At 44.5% G+C, this 18617-nt stretch overlaps 1 protein-coding gene across 5 annotated transcripts in view; it reads right to left on the bottom strand.

Moving 5' to 3' along the window:
- LOC147021076 (rho guanine nucleotide exchange factor 2-like) overlaps positions 1-18617 on the bottom strand; it is a 174660-nt gene that overhangs the window by 133959 nt on the left and 22084 nt on the right. For 4 of the 5 annotated variants that reach the window (XM_085890811.1, XM_085890812.1, XM_085890809.1 and 1 more), the window contains 5 exons: positions 13571-13751; positions 9397-9454; positions 2815-2888; positions 1667-1715; positions 916-977 (listed from right to left, as the gene is read on the bottom strand). In XM_085890811.1, coding sequence (XP_085746937.1) covers positions 916-977; positions 1667-1715; positions 2815-2888; positions 9397-9454; positions 13571-13751 — 424 coding nt within the window. Of the gene's footprint in view, positions 1-915; positions 978-1666; positions 1716-1928; positions 2032-2814; positions 2889-9396; positions 9455-13570; positions 13752-18617 lie in introns of those variants that run through there. The other variant, XM_085890814.1, reaches the window with a different exon arrangement.

Consider the following 18617-nt stretch of genomic DNA (forward strand, 5'->3'; position numbering starts at 1 on the left):
CCTTTATTATATATGTATATATGTACGTACAGGGTGTCCCTAAAGTCTGGATCCATGGGCATTTTTCCTTATATACAATTTGATCTTTCTCTTTTTCTTTCAGATCCAAGATGGCTTCGAAACTAACAGTAGAAGATCGAATTGAACTCATTCTCATGTACGCAAGACAGGATTCTTCACGTGGAGGAGTGGCTGCCGAATTCAATAGAAAGCATCCTGATAAGCATCCAATAACACGCGCCGCTGTTAAAGTGTTTAAACGTTTTAGGTTCAGAAATGTTCAACGTTCCTGTATTCAGGGTATAAACAAGTGTCGCGAAGTCCAAGGCCGTCAATTTGAGCATTTACTGTAATAAAACTTTAAAATAAAAATTTTGCCTATGGATCCAGACTTTTGGGACACCCTGGTGATGTCTGTGTCTGTCGCACTGTCTGTGACTGCCCCACTATGTTAACTTAACTTTGGATTGAATGAATGTGATGTTGACGTAGCTCAGTCTTGCTGGGCCAAATGACCTCTTCCTGCATCAAAGTTCCTCCTCTATCATTGTGTACCTTTCCCCCACATTACAAGTCCATTCGGTGACGACAGACAAATGAGCACAGTGAATGGGATTTAAAACTGGGATTCCACAATCTTGAGCTGATGATGAGGTGAGAATATTACTTCTGGTCTCACAACAGCCTCGTGTATCCGAAAACAACCAAGTAAATAAAAATAACGGAGAGAAAAATAATAATAATAGTAATAACAGGCCAACAAAAGTCAGTAATTATTTGCACTTGGTTGCGGTTGACATTCATCTTACAATCCATCGAAACGTACGATTGCTTCCCAAAAACCGTGGCTGGATGTAAATTGTCTGCCGGTTAAACGACGCACAATTGAGGCTGATGAAGTTCAATACGTCTCACCTTTGACCCCTTTCCTTTTGGGCTCTTGCTCTGTGATGCCGAGGAAGTGTCCTTTGCCGTGTCTGGAAACATACGAGTAAACACTTTTCCTACGGAGCAACAAGTACAGTGAAAAGGTTAGAAGCGTGACATGGGAGGGGTGGGGGGCGAAGGGGGGTGTGGGTGTTGGAGGGGGCGGCAGTGGTTAAAGGGTTGCCTTTGCTTACCCAGTCAAACAGTCAGGGCTCTGTTTGTTGCTCGGATACCCAGTTGAACGAGGATTCTTTCATATATTACATCTTTTCACTCCTTTATTTCAAAACTGAATGACCAAAATAAGGCCTGCGCACAATGATTATCTCTACCATTCAGGATTTTTACAACGCGGCAGTGGAGTTAACATTCGGAGTGGAATTATCTCGCTCGTCTATCAATAACCTTCCGTGGAGGATCTCCCTGAAAGATGTAACAGTTTCTTGTGGGAAATTCATTTCCGAGCCACATCAGCAATTCCTGGAATGCTTGCCAAGACTCCCGGATGCATCACATCATTTGTCTGAGCAATGATGTAATCGTGCAGAATGAGGGCAGCCATTGTGAGTATTTTGTGACACGGGATAAGATCACCGATTCCCAAGATGTTTTTGAAGCGGCATCGACACGAACACATTTCAAGCGTCGGTTTCGGTTCCCGGCGAACGGTTCTTATGTTCTTAACAATGAGAAACTCCAGCACGGCTTATGCACGTACGTGCGAGCCTGGCAAACGTACCTGCGGAGTTTGGTGATCCTTTTCCTGAAGAACATCTTCCATGTTTCACCTGTGAATGGGGCAAACAACAACAACAACAACAAAAAAAAATCAAGGAATTCATTCTTCTCAGTCTGAACTTTGACTCTCGCTGTCGCTCAAAATGACTTACCTGGTCTGGTAAAGCACTTTGAGCACGAGCGCAGCTACAAGCTGAGCCGGGTTCTGCTCGGACACTTGATTTACGATCGCTATGTTAGCCCAACCGGTCCAAGTTACTTACACGCATGGCGAGAATGATCCTGTCCTCACTGGAAAACCAGAACCGACGGCATGGGGCGAGCAGGTGCTGAGTACGAGTATCGGGCTGCTCTGGCGTTTAGATCAGTGCACGGGTTGTGCCACTGTTTTTCTCACCCCTTCCGCTCAGCCCCCATTCCCCCCTCCACCACCCCCTTTTCTCTTTCTGCTTCTGTCTTACGAGCGTTGTTGGAACATTCAATGGACTCATTCAGCCAGCCAGTGCAAGTGTCTGTCATACCAAAAACCTGCCCTTTCTGTCACTGCAAAGCTTTATGAGCAAAGCGTGGGAGAAAGAAAGGAGGAATGAGACGGGTTTTCATGATAATAGAGTGCACGAAGAGGGATGTGAAGAGAGGAGGTAGCATGAAATGTGATTGGATGAGATGGGACAGGATGAGATGGAATAAGTTGGGATGAGAATATAGGTTGGATATAGCACAGGATACGATTCTTCTTCGTTCGTTTGTAGCACAAGGATGCGGGGGAGGGTGGCATCATTGGCTGAGCGGCTGATGCAATGCCCTCTGCTGGTTAGGGCAGGAATTTGGAATTTGTTCAGGGTGCCAGTGATAGCTCACCTACTCTTCGCGAAGGACAACGTCGCAGATGGGATGCCCAGTTTAACGTCCATCCGAGAGACGACACACACACACACACACATCGATGAATCGCCCTGCCTACGAAACACCGGGACGACAGTTTATAGCTCGGTCACGATTCAAACCCAGGGTAGACAGCTTAGAGGTGAGTCCGCGCACCTCGAAGCCATCCTGTCATCCCATAGGATAGGACGAGATGAAATGGGATGGGAAGGGATGCGATGAGATGAGATGAAATGAGATGAGATGAGATGGACATAACTCTACCTCGAGAAGGAAACTCCCAGCCGCCTTTTTCATGTTGAATGACATACCGGGAACTTCTTCTGGATTTCTTTCTCCTGTTATCAACATAAACAACAGGAACAAGGAAGGAAATAAATAAGCAAACAAGTAAATAAACAAATAAATAAATATAACATGACAAGTTGAAGGGCAGTACAGTCAGACTTTATAGCTATTTCAGTTCATCTCAGTGATTCTCATGTGTCAGGGTTGTCGAATCAAATTTAGAACTATTAGTTTTTTTTTAAATAAAACAAAAAAAAAAAAACCTCAAGAATGCGGAAATGGCCGTTGCTGAGATTTGGAACATGTTACTTCGACGTACAAGGGATTAAACTTGTGAAATTTGAAAGGTAATTTCATCGAGTAGAAGCCGAGAAACGAATTTTCAGTCCCCGCGTTGAAGTTGTATCCAGAGAAACGGTCCCATATAAAAGGGAGGGGAGGATCACGCCTCCCTCGATACCGAGGTCAAGGCTCGTGGAATAGCAAGACGACAGAGAGGGAGACAGCAGAGCAGAAAGGACAAACAATCAAAGGACAGATTGGCAGGCAGAACCGAGCAGAGATCTCTGCAAGGCACGAATTACCATGGACCACCACTCAAAGGGGCCAAAGTGCAAAGTTCACGGAGATTTTCACAACTTCATATTCATGCCGGTCGTAAAGTGGACTGCTCCTGCTTTAAAACTCGACAGACATGACGGCAGGATGGAATGGTCAAACAATACGAAGCAAACACTCAAAGCCGAAGACCACCGTCAATGGAAGGACGCTGAAGCTATACAAAAATCTTCTGAAAAGAAAAAAAGATAAGAACAAACATTTTTGAAGTCAAAATAGAAAGACGTACAGAGAGCACGCCGAAGAAGGGAACAGATGGACGAAGAGCAAGCAAACGGTCTGCACAACCGACTACAAACAAAACGCAGACAGAAAGAGTCAGAGAGCATGTCGAAGTAGGTGAAAGGTGAGCGGCGATGATAGAAAAATAATGGGGAAGCATGGGAGGAAACACAAGATGGCTGCACATCAAGGCCTTCGAAGGACTGGAGGGAAGAGCAAGACTTGATAGACTCAGCGATGTGATTCTACCGATGGGAAGAAGGAGAATGGTTGGTGGTGACACTATAGACCTGCAAAGGGAATTGGGAAATTGTTTCTGGATTAGTGCATGTGATTGGAGTTATGGTGCAATTTGGCAAAAATAATTTTCTCACGAACAGCAGTTTCATATTTACCCTCCCCCCCCCCCCCCCCCGCCACCGAAGGTGAACCGTCAACGTAAGGCTCTGTTGGGTAATCGATCTAGTCTACCATTATTATCAGTATTTCTGTCGATATGTTTGTCTGTCTGTCTGTCTGTCTGTATGTAGGTTTGTTCGGTCCAGTGCTCCGTTAATACAATGGCGATTTCGATGAAACTTGGTTGTTAGGTTCATACCATGACCTAGTTGTGTGCAAATGAGAACCGTTGCTATGGACACCACCGTTGCCTAGCAACGGACCTTTGAATTTTTTTTTTTAATCTCAAAAATATATTTTTTTCGAAAATCAAAAATCGGGCCACGAGCGACTGTGGGCGGTACATTCAGCCATATTGTCAAAAATTTCCAGCCGGATGCTATGAAAACTGTCGGAGAAGATAGACTTTGAATGAGCCCTGGTCGAAAACAATAAAAAAAAAAACAGTTTGTTATATCTCAGACTATGAATCAGACATACATGAAACTGGTATGGTAGGTTCATGGTATGTCCTAGTTATGTGTGAGAAAGAACCGTTGCTATGGAGTCCTCCGTTGCCTAGCAACGGCTGAAAAACGACTAAATTCGACTTGATCGGCTACCCATGTCTGCCTACCGGCTTGTCTGTATGTCTGTCTGTCTGTGAGCAGGGAATCTCAAAAAGTTGTCGACGGATTCATACAAAATTGGGCAGACAGGTTTGGTGTGTGGCAAGGACGAAGCTATTCGATTTTGGTGAAGATCCAGAACCGGACACTCGAAGTTATTTTTTCGTGATTCTTCACCATCAAGAGATCAGGCCAAAAACGATATATAGCATGATATCTCAAAAAGTTGTGTACAGATTTGGATGAAACTTGGTGGATGAGTTGGGGATATGACAAGAACAAGCCGATTCGATTTTGGTTAAGGTACGGGTGCAGATCCGACCGATCAGTGGGATACAAAACGTAAACTGTTCAGCTCCTCGTGGAGGTATGGCGCTCCGCCGGGTGACATTCTAGTTTTGAATTGCTGTAGTCCATTCGAGACGGCGAACTTGATTCCAGGCCAGCTTTTCAAAAATAATTCCGCTCCAAAAGTTTGAGTGGAAACAAACAGTTCATTGATTAAGGCAATTGTTGGCAATGTGATGGGCCCGAATTTAACAACATGGTTTATCTGGATGTAACCTTGTACGAGCGGAATTGATCCTTGTGAAATATTCTCATGAGATCATCTCTATTTTCCGTATACACGGAGACGTGCGAGCGGCATGAAAACCTCAGATTCATCGACATCGTTTCACCGTGCCAGGGGGTTGTTTGGCCACGGAGTTGGAATGTTTCGGGTTGTTCTCCGTCACCATTTGTTTTCGTTAATCATTATCAACGATGGTGGAAAAAAAAAAAACCTTGTCCGAATATTCAACGATTGCATGGTTAGTAAACTTTGCTCTAACAGCCTTGTCAGTAAACCCTAACTTTTTAGTAAACCCTAACAGCCTTTTCAGGACATGTGTTTTGACATAATCGCCATTCGTTAACTTAGATGTCATTACAGCGGTCCAAGATAGAGGAAAATCACGAGGTGATGCATCTCGACTTATGTTTGGGGGGGGGGGAGGGTCGTTTTGAGCTTCACTACCTATCTGTGCTGGAGGATTTGCGGTCACATCCTCCGTGTGAGGATGAGCGTTATCGTGCGGTAAAGACACACCTGAGATAGCAACATGGCCACCACCTATGTATTGCTCGTCTTACTTCATTGCACGACAAGTCACTGTATACTCTTGGGAGATACATGGCTTCTCAGGCTCAAGGAATTCCGCGTGAATTAAACACGCGAGACGTCAAAACACTCTTGTCAGAAGATTTCTGGCTGATGGCTGAACCTTGACTATTTTGGTGGTGTAGACCAAGGATATCTCAGTATCCTCTAGATAGTTCTCTACTGACTCAGTTTCACGGTGATGTGAAATTATGGACCCAGGTCTGTAAAATGCGTCAAAACATAATCTTGAAGAAATCATCCTCCTTTCTCCGGTCACGCTCCAAAAGTTCTGTCTCAACGGTCACACGAGTTGCCTTTTGATCAAACGTGAGGTCTTTTAGTCCCTAAAACTTGCACTGACACATTGTCGATGTCACTTCCTGTATAACTAGCTCAATGTAAACAATATGATGGAGCAAAATTTCAGCAAGTATTACTTTTACATGCTCAACAATAAGACGACCACGTCAACTTGAAGCCGCCTTAGTGTACAAAACCTCATCGACTCATCTTCTTCGATAGTATGCAGCACATGCCTGCGGGGAGCATCATTTGCTGTGGCTGCAGTTGTGCTGGTGATGCAGTGCCCCCTTGCAGGAGTAGGAATTTGTAATTTGTTCAGGGTACTGGCAATAGCTCATGTACTCTTCACAAAGGACAACGTGGGATCTTCAACATCCACCAACAAATGCTGGCAGATGGGACGACCAGTTTAACGTCCATCCAAGGGACGGCGCACACATTGATAAATCACCGTGCATGTGAAACACAGTTTATAGCTGTTTCGTCTGACGGTTTATAGCTGGGACGAGATTCAAACCCATGATAGACAGATTAGAGGCGAGTGTGCGTACCTCGAGGTCTCGGCTATCCTGCCAGCACACTCATCTGCTCATATCTATCTATAATTCCAGCAATCTGTGTGTGTGTGTCTGTCTGTGCGTCAGTGTGTCTGCGACCACTGTTTCTCGACAACCACTGGTCCTATCTAATTGAAACTTGCCAGCTATATTGCTAGGGACCTGTGGATGTGCGTTTTCAAGGTTTGATATTAATCGGACAAGTGCTTCCCAAGTTATGGCCATTTATTTACCAAACCAATGACAGGACACGATGTACCAGGTCACTCTACACTGGATATGTTGCTTCTGCTCTCCCATCAATGGATGGAGGTCCTCAATGCCAGACAGAAAATCCGAGCCGTATCCCTGGACATATCACGTGCACCCTGCCCTGCTCACCAAACTCTCTTCCTATGGTATCCAAGGCCATCTTCACTCATGGCTCGCAGACTTCCTCTCCTGTCGCAGTCAACGTGTGGCCCTAAATGGAGTTCTTTCATCCCCTCTTCCTGTCCAGGCTGGAGTTCATCAAGATCGCATTCTAGGCCCTGTTCTTTTTCTGGTTTTAATCAATGATCTCTCCGACTCTGGAAAATCCTCTATATCTCTTTGCTGATGAATCCACGCTCTGCTGTACCATTGGTCATCCCTCAGACCAGCAAGCAGCAGCTTTTTCGCTCACTGCAGATCTGGATAAAATCAGAAACTGGTCCAACACGTGGAACATGTCTTTCAATCCGGACAAATCTCACACTCACACTATGTCTCTCCGAAAGGACCGTTTGGAACCCCCCCCCCCATCCACTTTCTCAACAATCCTCTGGAAGAAGTCCTTTCTTTCAAGATTCTGGGTCTCACTATCTGCCATGACCTTTCCTGGGAAAGCCACATTTCAAACCTCGCCTCCAAAGTCAGTCGCCGACTGGGAATCCTCCGTCGTGCAAAGTCCTTCCTCGGCCCTCTTGAGCTCCTGACCACTTATAAAGCTTTTGTCCACAGCCTGATGGAGTACTGCTCTCCCCTCTGGGCTGGTGCTCCTGCCTCTCACCTTTCTCGGCTTCACGCTGTAGACACCAAGGCATTTCGGATCATTGGCATCTCCTGCAATGAGGTTGAGTCTTTGGGCCTCTCACTCAATCACCGCAGGTTGGTCGGTGGTCTTTCTCTCTTCTACCGTCTCCTCTCCAGCCTCGCCCCCCTGCTCTCTCTGCGATTTGTCCCCACCACATTTCCGCAGGGTGCTCAAGGTCCGCTAACAACCCCCTTCTGGTAAAACTACCAAAATCACGAATCACTGCTCATCTTCACTCTTTCATTCCTCTATTTTCCCGCCTTTGGAATGAACTCCCTCACTTTATTCATTCCCATTCTTCCCTCCAGGTCTTCAAAACAGCTGTTCACCACCACCTCTTATCATCCCCCATCCAAATCCTCGATCTTTTCTACCCCCGTTAATCCACCCCAAACCCACCTCCTTCAAATTCCCTGCTTTCCTTCCTGAAAGTCCCTATAATGTCCATCTTCTATTCCCCATGTTCCCCATCCCATACCTCTCCCTTCCACAGATCTCTCAACGTCTCTGTTCCCCACTGTTTTGTCCTTCCCACTCCCACCCCTCTTGTCTCATGCCCCCCTTGCTGTGCATTGTGTGTTAGCTCTCACACGAGCCTCGACAAGGTATACAAAAAAAAAAAAATCAATGACAGGACACGGTGCTATGACGTCACGATTAACGTCACAATTCCTCTTCTTCTTCTTTTTTTTGCACGTACGGCCACGCACTAGTCTATCTATAATTCCAGCAGTGTGTGTGTGTGTGTGTGTGTGTGTGTGTGTGTGTGTGTGTGTGTGTGTGTGTGTGTGTGTGTGTGTGTGTGTCTGCTGTTTCTTGACAACCGCTGGTCCGATCTAATTGAAACTTGCCAGGTATATTGCTGGGGACCTGAGGATGTGCCTTTTCAAGGTTTGATATTAATCGGACAAGTGGTTCCCAAGTTATGGCCATTTATTTACCAACCAATGACAGGACATGGTGCAATGACGTCACGATTAACGTCACAATTATTCTTCTTCTTTTTTTCTTTTTGCATGTACGAGCACGCACGCATGTTCGGCAACGCATGTATGGACACGAGCATGCGAGAGCAAAGGAACGGCCTGTGTGGTTGCTGTTTCTGGCATGCGGTTTGAAAGTTTTTATTTATTTATTTATTTTGCATGTACGGCCACGCACATACGGGTTGTTGTGACGATTGATGATTGATGTTTGACGATTGACGATTGACGTCACAATTCTTCTTCTTTTTTTCTTTTTTTTTTGCACGTACAGCAACGCACGTACGGGCATGCGAGAGCGAAGGAACGGCCTGTGTGGTTGTTGTTTCTGGCACGTGGTTTGAAAGTTTTTTTTTTTTTTTGCACATACGGCAACGCACGTACGGGCACACGAGAGCGAAGGAACGGCCTGTGTGGTTGTTGTTTCTGGCACGTGGTTTGAAAGTTTTTTTTTTTTTTTGCACGTACGGCAATGCACGTACGGGCACGCGAGAGCGAAGGAACGGCCTGTGTGGTTGTTGTTTCTGGCACGTGGTTTGAAAGTTTTTTTTTTTTTTGCACATACGGCAACGGTCGTACGGGCCCGCACTAGTGACAGAGACAGATGCTCAGGTTACAATTGATCGTGCCGACACAAGAACATGTGAATTAAGTGAATTGAACAAGTTACCTTGTGAATGGCAATTCTCGTGTTTCTTACGAGGGTGTGGACGGCATGACTGGAACCCCTGCACAAATCAAAAGGATTGCTGTTAAAAACGTTTCAGGTTCTTGTGATCAATTGTATTGTCCTGAATGTGAAAAAGGGTCGGTATTGTGCATCAACAAGTTATATCCGCAAGAATATCCACATAAAAATGGCAAGCATGTCTGATCACCCATCATTCCATTGATTGGTCAATCCAATCTCACATCATGATGACCCAAATGTACTCACAGCTTATTCTTCCTTTTCTCACACGTCCATGTCTCCTCTTCCTTTTCCCAATTTTGTCTTCACTTACGAACACCGTTTTGCATGCATTACATGTCGATCATCTTCTTTCGCGTGCAGCAGAAGGCTGCGGGTTAGCATCATTGGGGGCTGCCAGGATGGCCGAGCGGTACGCACACTCGCCTCTAAGCTGTCTTGTCTGGGTTTGAATCCCAACCAGGCTCTAAAAACTGTCATCCTGGTGTTGGTTCACAGGCAGGGAGATTCAGCAAAATGTGTACTGTCCCTCGGATGGGCATGAAACAGCTGTCCCGTCTGCCAGCATTAGTTGCTAGACGTTAAATACCCAATGGTGTCCTTCACGAAGAGTAGGCGAGCTATCGCCGGCACCCTGAACAAATTCAAAATTCCTGAGCTGACTACTGTTGGGAAGGCAATGGCAAACCACCCAGTATAACTCGTGCTCAGGAAGTGGTGGCACCGACACTCTGTAAAGAGTGTGGTACATCAGAGAGAGAGAGAGAGAGAGAGAGAGAGAGAGAGAGAGAGAGAGAGAGAGAGAGAGAGAGAGAGAGAGAGAGAGAGAGAGAGAGAGAGAGAGAGAGAGAGAGAGAGAGAGAGAGAGAGAGCATCATTGGTTGAGGGCACGGCTGTGCCGCTGATGCAATGCCCTCTGCTGGTTCAGTCAGGAATTTAGAATTTGTTCATGATGCCGACGATAGCTCGCTTACTCTTCGTGAAGAACACCGTGGGATCTTTGACGTCCACTAACTTATACCACCAGATGGCATGCCCAATTTAACATTCATCCAAGAGACGGTGCACACACCGATGAATCAGCATGCCTGTGAAACACCAGGATGACAGTTTATAGTTGAGTCAGAATTCAAACCCTGGCTAAACAGTTTAGAGGCAAATGCGTATATTCCTCTAGGCCATCGCACCAGCCCTAAAATATATATATATATATATATATATATATATATATATATATATATATATATATATATATATATATATATATACATATATATATTATATACAGTGCCTTCACAAAGTATTCACACCTCTCAACTTTTGTCACATTTTGTTATGTTAAAACCTGAATTTAAAATGGATTAAATTAAAAAAAAAAATTGTCACTGATCACCACAAAATACCCCACAAAGACAAAATGAAAACAAAATGTTTTTAGAAATTTTTACAAATTAATTTAAAATGAGAAGTTGAAATATCTTGCGTCAATAAATATTCAACCCCCTGTGTGTCAATACTTTGTAGAAACGCCGTGGGCAGTGATTACAGCTTCGACTCTTCTTGGGAATGTCTGGATCAGCTTTGTATATCTGGATTTGGGGATTTTCTCCCATTCTTCCTTGCAGATTTGCTCAAGCTCTGTCAAGTTAGATGAGAAGCGTCGGTGAACAGCAATCTTCAAGTCTTTCCACAGATTCTCAATGGGATTCAAGTCTGGGATTTGGTTCAGCCACTCAAGGACTTTCACGTTCTCGTACTGAAGCCGTTTCAGTGTTGCTTTCGCTGTATGCTTGGGGTCATTGTCCTGTTGGAATGAAATCTTCACCGCAGTCGAAGGTTTTTTACACTCTGAAGCAGGTTCTCCTCAAGGATTTCCCTGTATTTGGCTCCATTCATTGTTCCCTCTATCCTTACAAGTCTTCCAGTCCCTGTCGCTGAAAAGCATCCCCATATCATGATGCTACCACCACCATGCTTCACCGTAGGGATGGTGTTAGATGGGTGATCAGCTGTTCTCGGTTTACATCAGACGTAGCGCTTTGCTTTCTTGCCAAAAAGTTCAACTTTCATCTCATCAGACCACAGAATCTTTTGCCTCATGCTCTCAGTCTTAAACGTGCCATTTTGCAAACCCCAGGTGCACTGTCACGTGCCTTTTTCTCAGGAGTGGCTTCCGTTTGGCCACTCTCCCATAAAGCCGAGATTTGTAAAGTGCTGCAGAGACTGTTATCCTTCCAGCAGGTTCTCCCATCTCAGCCAAGGAACTCTGTAGTTCTGTCAGAGTGGTCATTGGGTTCTTGGTTTCCTCCCTGACCAAGGTCCTCCTTGCACAGTTGCTCACTTTGGTTGGACGGCCAGCTTTAGGAAGAGTCTGGGTTGTTCCATATTCTTTCCATTTCCTAATGATGTAGCTCCCTGTGCTCTTGGGAGCTTTCAACACTCTAGAAATTGTTTTATAATCTTCCCCAGATCTATGTCTCCTCACAATTCTATCTCGGAGTTCCTCGGACAGTTCTTTGGACTTCATGGTGGAGTTTCTGCTCCGACATGCACCGTCAACTGTGGACCTTGTATAGAACGGTGTGTTTCTTTCCAAATCATGTCCAATCAAATGAATTGGCCACAGGTGGACTCCAATCAAGTTGTCGAGACATCTCAAGGATGATCAAAGGAAATTGGATGCACCTGAGCTCAATTTGGAGGGTCAGAGTAAAGGGGTTGAAGACTTATTGACGCAAGACTTTTCAGCTTCTCATTTTTAATTAATTTGTAAAAATTTCTAAAAGCATGTTTTCACTTTGTCATTATTTTGTGTAGATGAATGATAAAAAAAATTTTTTAATCCAATTTCATTTCAGGCTGTAACACAACAAAATGTGAAAAGGTCGAGGGGTGTGAACACTTGGTGAAGGCACTATACATGATCCACGTCTTAAAATAAGAACTAATGGAGAGTGGATTTAAGAGTGATGAGCATTCACAAATACATTTCCTACGAGATGGTCAGATATTTAATATTCTCCACACAAAGGAGGAAAACACACACACACACACACACACACACACACACACACACACACACACACACACACACACACACACACACACACACACACACACACACACACACACACACACACACACACACACACACACACACACACACGGTGAAAGCCAGAAACAGACACAGTAGACAAAAAGAAAGATGAATGAATATAGAAAAAGAAAAGGCTATAACAAGATATCGGAAATAAGATCGGAGAAGAAATTATATGAAAAACAAGCTCGAATGAGCTAAGATCCTCGTCCTCTTAATGATGACGTCATAAAAACGAATATGACATCATTGTGATGTATCAGGTTTGCGATAAATTATCTGTGCTAACGCCCGGCCTGATTCCCGCAAACAAAATTCAAACAGTTTGCCTAGTTTTGGAGATAATGGTATAGGTGATTAACATTAGCGGCGATATTATGACGTCAACTTTTTTTCTAGGAAGAATTTCCAAAATCGGAGATGGTGACTGCCTGCGCGTGGGCTTTCTGCATATACATGGCAAGTTTCACGGAGATCCGATGAAAACTCTGGGTTGTGAAATAAAAAATGTCAAAAAATAGGAATGACGTCATAAAAATTGATATGACGTCATAGTGATGTATCATATGTGCGGTAATTCATCTCTGCTAATGCCCCGTTCGATTCCTGCAAACAGAATTCAAAAAGCTTGCCGAGTTTGAGATAATTTTTTTTAGGCGATTTCCATTAGCGCAGATATTTTGACGTCATAACTTTTTTTTCTTGGAGGAATTTTCAAAATCGGAGATGGTTACTGTCTGCGCAGGGAATTTCTACATATATACGCCAAGTTTCAGGAAGTTTCGATGAAAACTGTAGGCTGTGAAACAAAAAAGTCCACAAGAACAACAACGTGAGTAAGACTCAGAGATCCTCCAAGACGATCTAAAAATAAACCAAGAGCAAAATTATAACTATAGCAGGCAGTTGAAGAAAATACAATGCAGGTTTTGTAGTAATCATCAAGAATCACAGTGGAATCACTACAGCTCGAATAGGATGGGATCATACTCATCAGCAGCAGCAGACCGTTGAGGTGTGGTGTGTAAAACGGGTGACAATCCAGTAAGCCCTTACCAGCCGTTCCTGAAGATCCTGCAGGCATTGCCGAAAACAAACGATGCTAGTTTCCACGGAAACATCCATCCTCACATGTTCCTTGTCCACACTCAAGAAGGCAGCGCGCAATGTGGGGTCGAAGGTGAACCGGATACCATTGCCGACGTTTGAAACCACCGGCAGGTCACATTGGAACACACTGTGTGGAGTGGAGAGGCGGTGGTTGTTACGAGGCATCGTTTTCTCACGTTGCGTCGATTCGGACGCACTAACAAGCAGAAAATTGCTGCAGCTGCATCATTCAATGAAGGTGAATTGCTACGGCGCCCAGACCCAATTGATAACGCCATCATGCTATATCCATTATATTAGTGGTCGATCATTACAAAGCGGTCCAGTTTCCCATGATGGAAACTTCTCAAAAACCACATCCGTGGTGCACAGTTTATATACACGGTACTTATACCGACTCCGATGCATTCTACTCGATAAATCACCGTTATCAAGCGATGATGATTACGTTGGAAATCTTCGAAACACGACCAAAGATCGCAATGACTCCTGTCGAGTCGCACGCCCAGCGCAAATTTTCAGAAGGATTTCCATTGGACAATAACATTCCAAAAGGCGCAACGTATTATCAAATCTAAATTGCTGATTATACCATGATGGGCGGTATAATTATTGGGTGTGTCTCATCGCTAACAGACGGAGGTATTGTCAAGATTTTCCAGAGAGCTGTTATTACAACATTCGTACGAGGTAAAAAAAAAAAAAACGTTTAAATTATCCTTCCTTGGAATTCACGTGAATCGAATCTGAAACTCAAGGTTGCATGTTTAAATTCAGAGTTATTTTAAGTGTCCGGTAAGCAAGTTGAAGAGTTATTCACAACAAGAGCGAGAATTACTTTGCAATACGTGTCCCCGACCGATGTGATGTTTTCTAAGCCCAAAGAGGGCAAAACTCTGAAAAATTGACGAAATTCCCTGAATATTGAACTTGTAATTAATCCAGGTTCCAAGTTTCAGTTGAATATGTCAAAGGGTAAGGGGGAAAGTCTGAAAAACCACAGGGACGGACGGACGGACGGACAGACAGACAGTGAGCAAACCTCTAGTCCCACTGGTGAAACCGGTAGGGGATTAATACAGGAGGAGTTGATACTCTCGGTCCCCCGCATTTTGGGTAGTACGAGGAATAGATGTGTGTAATATGAAAGCTAAATGTTGAACGGTTTTTCAAATATCACGTGCACAAGCAAAGTTGCTGAGACGGTTGCTATGGCAACATAATTCCGCCAGTCGCAGCCATGATCTAATCCAGTTGAGATAATGTCATGAGGAATAGATATCTGCAATATAAAAGCGAAATGTTCGACAGTTTTTGAAAAACCACGGACACAAAAGTAATGGATGGATGATCGGTCGGTCGAACGGAGCTCAATTTATTGTCCCCCCGTCTCGTCAGAGGGGCGGGGGACAAATAAAGTAACAGCAACTCAATCCACCGGCTCAAATCTTTCAACAAACCGGGTGATGGAAGCCTCAGAGTGAGCCACTGAGATCATTATCAACCAACTGTATGGATTGTGGGAGTAATACAATATGGCAACTAGTCACGTGACATGATACCGTTTAGCAGTAACTCCTGGCACCGTGTACGCAGGGAAAAGCGGAGAGCTCCAACCGCCTGGAGAAGGAAAACGATATAGGGAACATTTCTTTGGCGATCTGCTCCTAACTTGCTTGGCAAGCCCGGTGCCGAACACAAGGATCCTTTCAATGCAAACAATTGCCTGGCCTGTGTAAGAGCTTTGCTGTCGAAAAATGCCAGAGCTCTGGCCAACATGTTTAAAAGGCCAACAGCTTGTCGCAAAGCAGAGTATCTGTGGTCAGAGGAAGCTGATGAGGTGAGGGTGGACTGTGGATCATAAAAGGAATTACCCCTTTGGTGCAGACATTGCGGTGCGAGATTGGAGGGAGACGCGGATGAGAAAAGAGGGAAAGGATGCAAGTTGTTCTTTTTTTTTTTAACCCTTACATTATCAAGTATAAAACCATGGCAGGGTTCCTCCAGTAGATGATACGATGCAACGACAGGAGGAACGTAAAGCCCAACTAGTCGGAGTTGAAAGACTTTCTCAAAGCCAGGGGGTTAGTGGCTGGCCGGAAGTGAGGGAGGAGGGCACGAACAACCATTTCATTAAAGCAACACGCAATGCAATACTCGACGTCTTTTATAAAGCTCAATAGGGTTGGTCTGTTGAGCGTTGTCATCTGAACCAATGGCTCATGATGCTCAGAACTCGGGTTCAAATCACAAATACTGTATGTGTTTGTCCATTGTGTCCCAATGTCCTTGTAGTTTACATCAAAGTAGAGTGGCGTCTGGTCGTCTACTAACGTTTTTATCCTGCATGCGATTTGTGTGTAAGCTGCACAATCAGCTCAAATGGATCGACATTTAAAAAAAAAATTACAATTTTGCTCTTTCTCAATCCTGCACAACCCCACGACTCCCTCCCCTATTTCATAATATATATATATATTTTTTTGATTAGCCACGTCAGGATTGTCATCCCAAACACACGTTCAGACGTGTACATTGTGCACCGGTACATCGTGGAGAACTTTAAGTTCAGGCCAAACACGTTTTACAGGTAGCAAGTTACAATTTTCATTCATTTTGACCATGGGAGATCGAGCAGCATGGTGTTGAACACATTTGACAAATCCACTTCTTCACACAATGGTCTGGTTGTCCAACGGCTCAGCGACCGCAACCATGGGGTCGGTAGGCTTACCACTTCGAGACAATCTTAGTACAAACTTAATTGAGCTTATGCAGTCACATTGCGAGTATGAGATATTTCTCATGTTTGCCACTTGACTTTGGCGGAAGCAAATAATTTTTGAACTCCAGTTTGGCGCAAGTCTGTGCGCGTTTTTGGGGGTGAACACAAAGAGCATGGATTACCAGATCGTGGAGCAAAGGGCCGTGGGAAAGTCTCACACCAACAGGCAACTTCAAAGGAACACATTGAACATCCACAAGGAACTTCGTCACAGCTCTTCATTCCTCAGTTATGAAATTCCTATTCTTCACTTGAAACTATGAAACATCCATTTGGAGAAAAGCAGACCAAAACCTCAAGAAATTAATGCAACCTATTGCATCAAAGGACATCTCATTGCTGCTGATGTGACCACAAGTTATTCTATATATATATATATATATATATATATATATATATATATATATATATATATATATATATAATATATGCACACGAGGTTACCCTGGGGTATGCGGTGTGAACCGCTGGTCTGCATCGCATATTACGAAGACGGGAGAAGGTGTTGACCTCGTTTTATCACCTGCTGCCTTGATTGCCGAGCCAGCTCGACAGATGCGTGTGGGAATTCGATTTTGACAGACGGGTTCGTGCATGAACATATTGTTGTTGTTGAGGTCACAGTTAAACTACAGGTGGAGTCATAATAAGCAACTGGAGTGCAATGACCTGCACAGCTCCTGTCCGTGCACTCACTGGGTTAAAAACAGACCTCGTGGTAATATCCTTAACGGCAAGTGTTCTGCTCCATGAAGCAATTCACGCGTGTGATTATAATACATGTTACAAAAATATATCTTACAGTCTGATGAAGATCTTTTCAGATGTCTATAAGACCTCTTGGGAAGTCATGTAAGATTTTTGCAAGTTTTTTTTAATCATGAGAAAAACTTTTCCTGAATGCAAAACAAAGTTAATATCTGTAGTCTTGATGGATTTGACTCGCGAGAATAAAATCTTTCTCAATTCTTGAAGTCTTTCACATTCTTCCTCGTCATCATGCCAGGCTAATTGTACACCTCGTACTCTCACTCTGTCTCTTGGAAAACACCGCCTGGTGAACCTTCCCCTCGACTTCCTCAACAATCCTCTTGAATAAGTTGTCACTCAAACTTTTTGGCCTTACTATCAGCCACGATCTTTCTTGGGCAAACTACACGTCAAGGTTGGCCTCCAAAGCCAACCACTGAGTGGGCATTCTGTGTCATGCATAGTCTTTCCTGAGCACACCTGAACTCCTGTCCACATACAAGGCTTTCATCTGGAGCTAGATGGAGTACTGCCTCACATCTTGCTCAGCTTGAGGCCGTGGAAACTGAGGCCTTGAAGATCATTGGAATCTCCCGTGATGAAGCTGAGTCTATGGGCCTATCACTTTGCCATCACTGAGAGGTCAGTGGTCGCTCTGTCTTCTTCCACCTCCTTTCTGGTCTTACACCTGCTGCTGTTTTGGTACTCTGTCCTCTCCCCCCCCCTTCCAGGATTCTTTCCCTCTCCCCCCTTCCAGGATTCTGCACGGTGAATGCAGTCTGCTCATAACCCACTTCTGGTGAAACTCCCAAAATTCATACTCACTGCTCACCTCCACTCATTCATTCCTCCTTTTTCCTGCATGTGGAACCAATTTCCTCCGTATGTTCAATCTCATTCTTCCCTCCAGGGCTTCAAGACAGCTGTTTTTTTTTTGTTTACCTTGTCGAGGCTCGTATGAGAGCTAACACACAACACACAGCAAGGGGGGCAAGAAACAAGAGGGTGGGAGTGGGATGGACAAAACAGTGGGGAACAGAGACATTAGGAGATCTGTGGAAGGGAGAGGGATGGGGCAGGGACCATGGAGAATACAAGCTGCACATTACAGGGACTTTCAGGAAGGAAAGCAGGGAATTTGAAGGAGGTGGGTTTGGGGTGGATTAACAGGGGCAGAAAAGATCGAGGATTTGGATGGGGAATGATAAAAGGTGGTGGTGAACAGCTGTTTTGAAGGCCTGGAGGGAAGAATGGGATTTAACAGAGTGAGGGAGTTTATTCCAAAGGCAGGAAAAAAGAGGAATGACAGATTGAAGGTGAGCAGTGATTCATGATTTTGGTGGTTTTACCAGAAGGGGGTTGTTGGCGGACCTTGAGCGCCGTGCAGAAATATGGTGGGGACAAATCACAGACACAGCAGGGAGGGAAACCGGAGAGGAGACAGGAGAAGACAGAAAG

The sequence above is a fragment of the Eptatretus burgeri genome, chromosome 8 (genome assembly GCF_056783735.1).
Source record: "Eptatretus burgeri isolate ZD-2024b chromosome 8, Ebu_testis_v1, whole genome shotgun sequence".
Lineage (NCBI taxonomy): Eukaryota > Metazoa > Chordata > Myxini > Myxiniformes > Myxinidae > Eptatretus > Eptatretus burgeri.